This window comes from Porites lutea, chromosome 4, assembly GCF_958299795.1.
Source record: "Porites lutea chromosome 4, jaPorLute2.1, whole genome shotgun sequence".
Classification (NCBI taxonomy): Eukaryota; Metazoa; Cnidaria; class Anthozoa; order Scleractinia; family Poritidae; genus Porites; species Porites lutea.
This window is the reverse complement of record NC_133204.1, coordinates 36574749-36586383: the sequence shown is the minus strand read 5'-3', so window position 1 is coordinate 36586383 and position 11635 is coordinate 36574749. Positions and strand designations below refer to the sequence as shown.

At 38.9% G+C, this 11635-nt stretch overlaps 1 protein-coding gene across 1 annotated transcript; it reads right to left on the bottom strand.

The window, feature by feature from the left end:
* Positions 1-799: 799 nt before the first annotated feature.
* Positions 800-3912, bottom strand: LOC140934605 (uncharacterized). The gene is made up of 3 exons (XM_073384203.1): positions 3828-3912; positions 1839-1964; positions 800-982 (listed from the first exon to the last, which is right to left on the bottom strand). Exons 1-3 carry the CDS (start codon positions 3910-3912, stop codon positions 849-851), a joined length of 345 nt encoding a protein of 114 aa, XP_073240304.1. The 3' UTR covers positions 800-848.
* Positions 3913-11635: the final 7723 nt, after the last annotated feature.

Here is an 11635-nt window from a genome sequence, read left to right as displayed (position 1 = left end):
CATAGATCAGCTTTCAATGTAGGTTACGCATTTCAGTCTGACGTTTTGTAATTTATTTTTATAAGGATACAGAATATTAGCTCGTTTTTGTGATTGACGTTTTATTCTATGTTTATTAGGATATATCAGAAACTCATAAGGGTTATATGAGCTTCTGGATATAAATACAATATTTTTTAGCTAATTTTTATGAGTGTGAAGAGCATTTGATCATATGTATGTAAATTTGCGCTATAGAAGTATTAAAATATTATTATTATTATTATTATTATTATTATTGGGTGTCTCCTGCCAGAAGGAATTAAACCTGGTTATGTTTCATTTGGATTGTTTGTTTTTTATTACTCGACTGGAGTGCCTGTAGGCTCAGAGCCAGAATACGGTAGCTAAGTGCACTGCTATTAATTCCGGCCACTCGGGAGACTGTGTAGGGAATGGGTACAAGTTTTGGGCGCAGCGATTTCTGGGATTGTTTGGGTTGACAAGCGTTGCATCGACAAATCATAACTAATGCTTGACCACCCATACGATCCCCGAAATCACTGTGACCAAAGCTTGTACCCAGTCTCCTTAGAGTTTCTGAAATGGGAAACGCACAAATTTGTTTTTTTTTTCTCTCTCTCTATTCTATTTTCCAGAACCCACTAAAGAACATCAAATGAACTCCTCTCTTTTATCAGCATCAAAAATGTAAGTTATCTATTTCATTTTGAAAAGGTAATTATGAAGCATGCCTTGAAATATTGCACTATATTAATTCAATTATAGCTGACTGCTCTTTTAGCGTATTTTTGTTCTCAATACCTCTTTTTTCTACCTTTCATTTATACTCTAATCTTAACTAAACTTCAGCAATACTCCCGGACCTCCTCCATATGGCATCCTTCAATACAACATTCTTCTACTATGTTTGTGGATGAGCTAGATCTCCTCAATCGATGGAGAAAATTGTTGGCTTCTTTTTCATCGACCATAACTGACCCTGTGAAAAGGCAGATTAACGAGCATAAATGCAATTGTTTTCGTTGGTTACGCAGGTGAACAAATTATGTTTAATCAGTTTGGTAAGTAGTACAAGAACTGATTGGGAAAATAACGCAATTTGGAAGAGTAATTGACAGTTGTGTGAGGGAAAGTGTGCCTTGAAATAACGAGACATGAGTATGCCAGAGCAAAGATATAACCCCTCTGACTCCCGGGAGGGGGGAGGGGTACTTTAGGAATTTCTGGGTGGGGATGTGCCGCTGGGACCCTGGAACCCTTAACCTATACCAGAGCTAGTTCAGCTGAATTTTACTACCCTATACTAGAGTAAACTCCCCAAATCCCCCCTATCCTAGAGTAGCTATTTCCCTTGTCTAGATAAAATCTTCAACCAACTGATCAGTTTCCTGAAAAATGATACCCTATTCTAGACCCAAACGCTCTGATTTATATACCCTACCCTAGAGTAAACTGCTTGAAAACCATACCCTTCACAGCGGCACATACCTATATAGCCCATATATGGCAGTACCCCCCCCCCCCCCGGGCTCTGACTTTAAAATTTGGTGAATGCCGGAAAATTTCTCCGTTAGATTCTCGTCACCTTACTTTCTTATTAGAAAGATGCAAAATTGTGAAATGGTCTGTTATAGTTATAGTTTATTTGTGTTTGTGTTAAGACCGTTTACAGAGATTTTCATATAACTAAATTAATACCTATAAATTTGTCATGAACTTAATGAATAATTCACAAATTTTACAACTATTAATTCGCTCCACATCCGATCTGTGAAAAATCGAATTCCAAAATGTTGTCTTATGCGAATGGCAGAGTACACTCCTTAGGTACTTACTGTGTGTTTTGCTTTCGTCATAATGATAGCCGTAACAAACTGCTAAATATATTTCGGTTGTTTGATCACCGCAGAAGAAACCGTGGATTGGCCGATGACCAACTTCATTAATTTTCCTAAGTTGAGCTATAAAAAAAGGGCAAAACAATATAATCAATTACAGGGAAGACATTTTAACCACTGATAGAACGTTTCAAAGCGTCATAGGTGATATTGTTTGAACGTTATTGCTGCTAAATTCCAGTTTGTAGTCTATTAAGTCGGTAAGTCATTGTTAAAATGTTGGTTTTTGAGGTGAATTTGATGGCAATCTAAGATCTCTGTGCGCAAATCTTGGTCATGCCCACTGCAGTGTGCTATGCGTGATTTAACTGAAAAAGCTAAAGCCAAGGGTTTGCAAACAAGTGCGCATGCGCAGTTTTGCAACGGGATTGTGATGGAATGGAATCGCATTAAATTTCTAGCAAATTGTTTTGTCAGACTTACACGAGTGCTTTAAAATTACATGTGATAACCAGCCAATCGAGCCTAACATCGGTCGAAACCCGAATCACGCAGTAAGATAGTGTTTTATTATTTTTTTATGTAAAATATGTCCAAGCTCATAACTTTAACCTCTGCAAAGAATCTGTTTAAACTATTACAGAGGCACCCAACGTCACTTTTCGGAAAATATCTGTTCGGAAGACGATTTGAGATCTAAAATTTTCGGAACATTTTTTGTAAAATTTCTTACTTCCCTGCCTCTCTTAGGATTTTCGAAAACCTAAAAAATGGTATAATCGCCCATTTTTAACGGATTTTTACCCTAAAAAGGTCACCTAGACTTTTCGGGAGCCTTTTTTCTGGCTGAAATTTTCGAAAAGGTAAGTTTTGATCCCTATAATTTTCGGATCACTAGACTTTCAGATAGGATATCCGAACAGATGAAGAATTTTTAGGGAATAAAAATATGCCTATATATACCATTTAAATACTAAAATACGTCTAACAATGCTATGTTTAAGTGGTTTTGAACTATATTCTCGTGGGGTGCCCCTGCTATTAGCCCAGTTTCTTGACAGATTTAGGATACGAACGGATGTTTCTTCTTCTTCTGTCGTCATTTTTTAATATTTTTTCTGTCGTCCATTGTCGTAAATCGTCGGATAATTGAAACATCTTTGGATACTTGACGTAAATCTTATAAATTTGTTCAGCGCTAGCTGGGTATAAATAATTCGCTGGTCGATTCAAGCCAACCAGAAACGGAGAAATATCTTCTCAACTAGAATATACCGTATTCGCTGTAGGCGCCATCTTTTCTTACTCGTGAGGATTGATAAATTGTCACGTGGTGGTGGTGATCGTGGTCGAGTTTGTTTATTCTAGACATCAAATAATGAATGAAGGAGAACTTAAAATAAATCAAGACAATAATAGCAAAATATGGATCGAGATGATTGTTGCGTCGTTTTTGGATGCTATATTGGTCGATGATATCCACGCAAATAAGCAACACTATTAAAACGCGAAACTACACTTACATTTCGAATCACAAAGAATCCGTTTCTTTTGAAAAAAGGAAGAAACAGACTCGACATTTGCCGCCGCTTTCATCAGTTGTTCTCCCTTGAAAGAATGGCATCGTTTTTATTCTGGAAGTGCCTCCTTGTTTGCAAACATGGCGGCCATATTATCTGTTTTGTTTTCAGCGGATTGCTCATACAGGCCCTGTCCTAAATCTGTTTATCCGCAGTACTCCCTTCCGCAAAATGCTCAAATAAATGGTTTTTCTTAGTGCCGGTAGCTTCGCTGATTACTTTTAGTAAAACGAAAATCTGCTTTACACTGGCTCAATTATTTGTTTATAAATGGCTACGTATATACCGGTAAACAAGAAATACTTAACCTCCATGCACGTAGTCCTTTGAAAAAAGTGCTATCAATACTGCCAAGAACCATCCTCTAATTCTCGCCATCTAACACCAAAGTACAAAAACAAAATACCTTTTAGAAAGCCCAGTCCGTTTGTTTGCCCCAGCATTTGTTGAATCAAATGTTGAGAGAATTTGAACAGATCTTCCCCGGTCATTGTTGAACGTGCTGAAAGGTCTGCAAGGTTAGTGAAACAAAGTCAGACCGGTTTAAACTTTTATTCAACATCGCTTCAAAATCAGTTTAAACTTCACTCGTTCACCGTCATCTCAGGAGCGGAAAACAGTATTACATGCCGGAAAATTTATATTTATTTTGGATGTTACGCCAGTCCCAGCTAAAATCATACTGGCCGTTTTTGCTTTAGAAATTTAAGCTTGTAACAGTCTCTTGAAGGTGATTCAAAAGAGTAAATATAAAAGAACACCCGGTCAACAGCTTTGTCAAAGGTTTCACAGCGCAACCACATCTCTACGAGTAGGCTTATGGATGTTTTAAGTCAGGCAAACGCTTACTAGCTGAATGTATATGCTGTGGCTCAATTTAATCCTTTCGGCAAATTTTATTTTTAAGTCATTTTTTGGTTATTCTAATGTATGTTAATGAGTTTAAAACAAAGGGAAAAATAGCACCAAGGGTACGAAAATTGAACCATATAACGGACATAAATGTCGCTATCTCATAATCCACAATCCATCCAGTTACAGTATACTCTTAATGTAACATGCGAAATTATTGTGCTTTTTTTTTTCTAAAAGTTTAACCCAAACCTTAAAAGAGTTTCAATTTCTTGACGTTCCTTAAATGCTGCTGTTATTCGTCGGTTTCTTGAAAGGTTAACAGGATTTCGACTCCATTGACGTTAAGCGAGGCTTGTTCGGCGCGTTCTATGCCAAATGAAATCATGCAGCATTTTTTTGGGGGGGAAGATTTACCTTTATCCAAATCTACTGTTTTCAGGTTCCACACAATGTGTACAAAACGTAGTAATAGTAGTGGGATGATGTTTATGTATGCGACACTTCCTTGCGAATTTTTTGACGTAAATCCAGCTGGGGCTCAGCTGTGTGCACTATAGGACAGATTGACATCTCCACCCGTGTGTGTACAAGTTTTCCTTCGCTGTTACTGCGCACGTAATTTGCTCATCTGCTGGAATCCACGTAGGTTTCTTCTACATTTACAGTTAGTTAAGCGACGATGAATGCTGATAACAGAAAAAAAAAAGCAATGCAGAACCTCTCTAATGAAGAAAATTAACGTTCGCTGCTAAAAAAACTTCGACCGACCATCGAAGGTCTTTTCAACCAGTAAGCTTTTACGTTGTGGAACTTAAGTTTTCGAAGATTTCATTCGTAATAATTTATTCCACGGTCGAAGTCAGCACTTGTTTCTAATGGTGTCTCCGAAGTCGAAGTGAGGTCTCGGCGTGAGTCAGTGCTATATCAACCACACAAGGTGACTTTGAATGACGCTATAGTGATTCAGTGCTGAGTGTGACATGTTTTTTTCCCGATGTTTTTGCTTTTAGTGCGGTGAGAATAAACCAACACAAAAGAATGCTCAACGCAATGTCCATCTGTAACGCGAAAAATAATTCCCAAATAGAATCCATCCGCAGAGTTATACTTCCTTGAAAATTTGATAGTGCTTCACTGTAAGTATTAATATTGACACAGTATTGGTAAATGAGTTCTTAACATATTCTTCCGAGGTTGGCCTGGATGTTTTTTTGTTTTCGGACTACCTTGGTTGATAAGCGTTGTAACTACTTTGGCCTAAGGGTGTACGCATTGAGGAGTATAAGGCCGAGGTTTGTTTTATTTTGTTTGTTTGTTTTTATCCCTTTACCGTTAATCTAAGTGACTCTAAACCAAACAGCTTCTTAAGTAGCAAGCTGTATAGTAAGAGAGTAGATGGCGTCAGGGCCTGGAGGGGGGGGGGGGGAGGGGTACTCCTGGGAATTTTTGGTGGGGGTGTGTCGCCCGGACCTCCAAATGCTGACCCTATTTCAGACCCAAAAATGTCATTTTTCACACCTGTTTTCAGACCTGGCCGGCTAAAATCCATACCCGTTTTCAGATCTCGCTTAGAAACTCATGAGATCGACTTAGATTGGAACGGCAACAAAAAAATGTCTTAAAATCCACTTCGAATTCGCGTATTTCTCTTTCTTTTTTATCATCATTTGGAATTGAAATGATAAATGTGTTCATACACTCCCGTAGTTTCCTCGAAAACCATGCCCGACTCCAGACCAAAACGGGCAAAGTCTATACCCGTTTTAGTTATGGCTTGTGATAGACAAATTAACAGCACTCTTGGAAACTGTAGAATGGACTTTATAAGCCCCCTGCTTCTAGTTCAGGCTCTCCGTCACTAAATATAGTTTTTTCTCATTTCTGTGAATTAACCTGTTAATACTAGAGATAATTTCCTGTTCCTGGGCAAAAACTTGAATGAACGAAGAGAAAAACTCTACATTCAGCATTGAGAAAAACCCTAAATTCAGCATTACATACACACCGTCATGCAGGTAAGGCCAGAGTCATGCTAACGGTATCAGATGCTGAACTTGTTGAATAGCCGTTTTTGGATGGTCCTTATCATGGCTGTTCAGCAAACGCCCGTTTCTTTGCAGAAAATAGTCACTTTGCGCCATGCGACACACCTTCTCTTTATCAGTGACACAAGAGTAACCTGCCCGGGATAAAAGTGTTGAGTACGTGATTGATTTGGTCCAAAACACGTCCGTGCGATAAAGATAACGATTTCATCTCCCAATTTTCTGTGTCTGTTGTTTTATTCAAAACACCGCTAGAAGAGGTCGTAAAAAAATTGGCGTTTCGTAGAAGACACGAGCGGATTCACGTGTATTAAGCACACGGCTTAACTCACGAACTGACTCACGCGGCAGAAACATTTATCCATTCCGTCGATCCAGATCTCTTCTAAATCAGACAACAAAGTCAAATTCACGAGTGTAACAGACGGGACACTGCCTTTTTCACGTGTTAGCCTGAGACTCACGAGCCCATAATAGGCAGTTTTACCTCTGAGAGCGAAACAGTTAATTTCCACACAGGATGAAGACAGGCCCAAACATAACCAATAACCGTCAAATATGTGATGAAAAGTACTTGACATTATTTAACCGGAGACTGACTAAGGTTAAGTGTTTTATAGAAAATCCTATAACGATTAAGTACCCATGGTATGTTTACATCACACGACCGGGCATAAGTCAAAGGTTGATTAAAAAAGAAAAAAGAAAACAGTCAACTAAGTGAATGTGCGCGAACGTTGGCAAGACGTGAACTAAAAATGTAGCGTATTTTATTGACCCGTAAGAAATCACTTACAGTGGAACTTGTTAAACTGCCCACCTACCCCTCCCCTAGGCCTACATTAACACGTACTTTTCTCTTAGGGGAAAATGTTGGCTTAGGGGAGGGGTAGGTGGGCAGTTTCCCAGACACGTATAATGATCCCCAAAAGAATTATGTGATTCTGTATGGTGGCGTACTGGAAAAGCTGCAAGTTTTTGGCTGCGTAAAAAATGAAAAGCGTTTTAAAAAGAATTGAGAACCCTCACTGCCCATTTCTGCTCCGGACCTTTGACCAAATATTTCTCGTCCCTTCGGCCTGACCTGCTTCATAGGATTTTATTAAAATCCAAATGTGAGTTGAGATAACCATTCGATTTACATAAAAGGCGTCAATGGGGAGGAGTTGAAGCAAAAAGGGCGTGGAAGACGTATGGTATGAGGACGCCAGGCGCGCCGCAAACACGTGTGTTAAACCGGAAGTGACTTTATGCGTGAGCAAACAACTAAAAGCCTGGAAGACCATGACTTATACAAGTAGTTATCCTTGCGTGATTACAGAGTGCGTTCGAAATTAAAGTATCTTTTAATGATGGAATGTGCACGGAAACACCACTGAGTGAAGTGTTGGATGATATTTCTAACTAAACGCGAACAGATAAACTCTTTCTAAGCAAAGTGGAATTCAGTATGAATGTGGGAAAAGCGAGAAATTATTGTAGGTGATTAAATTGCCTTTAATACGTTGGTTCATATTTTTTTGGCTCACGCGAACTATTTAAAAATCCCGTCATCTCTCACGCGATAAGCCGTCGTCACGCAATCTCTTGAAGTTCAAGATGGCGCAGAAAAGGTAGACCAACGACGCACGCGAACGAAGAAAAAGATCACCGCTTTTCAGCGCAAGGCACCCAAGAATGTGTTGCGTTTTCCTGGTCGAATGCAATTTACTGAATACCCTACCACTGACTTTGCAGCAACCCCCCAAACGTAGGTTCTGCCTTTCACTAACTATGTGTGTGTGTCCATTTGGTGAATATATCCTTTTATTTAACGGTATTATCCACGTATCCCCTTCCATATCCACTTAGACAGCATATAAGCGCACATTAAGTCTGGCCTCTGAAAATGAAAGAAGCGCTCAAAAGGAACGACTGCGTATCCACGTATCGAGCTCTTTCAACGTGGACTTTACAAAAGTAAGCAAGCGGCACTAAGGACTTTAACACAATTTTTAGCCCACCCGCGTTTCAACGATACACACATCCGGTCGTGAGATCTGCGTATCTTGAATTTTCTTGAGGGGTCATGGTCAAGCTATATAATTATAATTACATTAGAATCGGGTACTTTGTCATATAAAATAGCCTCATCTTTTCGTCAAAAACTTAACTTATTGCCTAATTTTCAGTTACAAAAAATTATATTGGTAAGTTTTAAATGTTTTTTTTTGCCCTGTTGGCATGAAGATCGAGTTTCCAAAACTTAAGAAACGAGTTCGGGCCTGCGGCCATCTTGTTCATGACTATCCAAGGTATGAACACCGCAGTGGGTCTAATTCTTACCAGCCACCCGCTATTTTGTTCCTTCTCGTTTGCTCCAGGCCATGACAGATTTCGATAACTCGAGGAATTTTTAAAATTCCGGCTTTGTAAAGAAAATGCTTAAATCAAAGTTCCAGCGGAAAGCGCATATTAATGTACTTACAACGATACATTGCCGTCACCTACTCGGTTGCCTTGGTTAGTATTACGGGCTGTTTGGATGTCCCAAACTTTACAAGTTAACTCAGTTAACTTTTTTCTTCCTTTCATTTCCTTTTTACATTTACTTTTAGCAACAACGAATTGTACATTTTTTTTTTCCTTTTCCATTACTGTATGTACTGTATCCTTTATCCTTTAAATAGAGAATGGATATTATTATCTCAACCTTTTTGTTTTATTAAGTATTCGTATATAGAACTGACTTGACTTGCAATACCAATAACCTAATCAGACAAACCTGTATCAGTTCGGCGAGCTTGTGGCAATAAACCGTCAAATTTCTGCCTGTTATTCGAGGTTTCTTCAGCCGACGACTGGCAATATGTAGCCTCTCTCTCTACATCAAGGCAACGCGGAACAAAAATCACTTAAAATCCCCATGGAATTAAATGAGCGCTTCTTACTCAACTGACAACTCTTTTTTTCATGTAGCTAGGTGGATTTCGGATTTAACAATGCAACCATTAAAATTAGTAAATGCTAGTAAGATTCGCGAGCAGTACTTTATGCAGTTACAAATATTGGCTTTTTCTATCCAAAGTGATTATCTCGAGGCTGTAGATAATGATTTCATGATCTACTGGTTTAGACAGCGTCTTTCCGATGTATATTTTTTTAACAAGAAGAAAAGCTTACTTAAAGAAAAGCTTACTTATACTTAAAGGGGCTGTGTCACGGCAGTCTAGTTCATTTTGTTTAATTTTGCCAATTACTCGCCCTCAATCGCTATGGAACTTAAAGTAAGCAAAGAAATTACATGTAAATGACAAAATCAGAGACCTGAGACAAAAAATATGTCTCCTGAGCATCATTTTTGAAGTTGCAAGCAGCAGGGATCAACTTTGAAAACCCGTTAGGCTGAACAGTTTTCAAAAGTCTACTTTCAATCCGTTTCAATCTTCTTCAGTTTTGCCCATCCGTGACTTCTGTTGTTTCTGTTATGTTATTTTAACCTTCCTTTAAAGTTTTAAGCGGTTATTTTTATGTTCCTCTTAATTAAACGGGCATCTTGTAATTTCCTAATTTGGCAGAATTTCGTGACACAGCTCCTTTAAAAGTATAAGAGAAACCAATTTCGTAGGAGTAGTAATAAGAAAATAGAGCTGCGATTATGGTTTGACTGATGTATAGTGATTATGATTAAGCATTAATTTAGAATGGTAAGCTTTTATTCTCTGTTTTGGAAACTCTGTATAGTAATACTATAAAATTACGGCTGTCGGTACCAATTGCTCCTTTAGCTAAGAGATAAATGTACACCGGGCTACAGGTCCCCTAACCCTCTTTACTTCGGTCTTTCTTCTTTTTCTTTTAAACTAAAAATTTAAGGCAAGGTGTCCTTAGTGTGTAGAGTTCATAAGGTATTTGAATTCCTTCTGAGCTACAGAATGTAGGATCAAATTTAGCCCAGGAATTGTACTTGGGCCCACTCGGCCACTAGCGTCGGTGACCAAGTGCTAAAAGCGCTGGGACTAGCTCACAATCAGGAGGTCCGTTCAGATCGTTCTGGCCACTAGCTGGATTTTTTTCTCGTTAGATCTGAGTATTGTATCTCGGCCACGCTTATAAATAGCTGGCCAACTCAGGTTTGCCCCCCTGCTAGATGGAACTCTAACACTAGAGACCTTTAGATTCCAAAACGAGGACGACTAAGAGTAAGAGATTTTCTCAATAATACGGAAGTACCCGCGCGTGAACCAGCGTCATTTTGGCGGGAAAACTCTTTAGCAGTCGTCATTTTTCTACGAGTTTTGACGAAATTGTCGTAGTGGTGGATGCTAGAAGTTTTACCTATCATTTTGTGTGACCGGGAGAAGATTGGAGAAGGCTCAACCTCCTTCAATAATAATTGTGCTAACTTTTCTGGTGAGCAACAGTATTGTGAAGCTTTCAGGGTTAAATCTCGCGCTCGTAGTCTTCCTCGTCCTCGAATCTCTATTGTTATGTTAAGTTTGAATTACTTGTTTAAGTTCTAAGCTCGGCCTCACGATAGAGTATCTGTGCTAAACATACTGTACTGTATTGTACTCATTATCTGTCTTCTCATTGGCTAAGAGCCTGTAGCAAAGTTTGTAAATTAGCGCCACCTATACAAGAGACTAGCTAGTTATCTCATAGCAGATAACTGACTAATCCGTAGGTTGCGCGCGCAATGCATGATTTCCAAAGGGAGTTAAAGGGAGTGTGAATTCGGTTCCTTGCGACGGTGTGTTTGTCGTTATTTTCTTCAAAACAAAGTATAATAAAACAATTATTAATTTCTGTTTTTGTGCTATCCTAAATGATCAAGATCTCAGTAAGTGTTATCAGCCTCGGCCTTCGGCTCGGATGATGACATTTACTTACTTCAACCTGGATATCACAAAAACCTCATCCAATAATAGTTTATGATTATTTTCTATGGTGATAGAACACCACCGGTCAAGTTGTCCAGGCATGGGGCTCGCACCACGACCCCCGGCCCCGGTTCCTAAATGGCCGATTAGCGCCAATCCGGGATTAAAATTTTGTTTCACTCTTTGTATTTACCTTCTCATGCATTACTTTGAGTAAGATTTTGTGTTATCATTCCTTTTTTTCGAAGTAAAGGCACAACAGTATTTTGTAAGCTCGAGCTATATGTTCGGAGACAGGAAAACCTTACTTAAACTTCGGCTTAATCCTGGGTTAAACTTAACCATCTTTCGAGGAACCTAGCCCTGATGTCAAGTCCAGCCAGCTACACCTACTCACGTAGTATACTTTTGTTAGATTCCGAATTTTTTAATCAACCGGCTCAGTGGTTCCA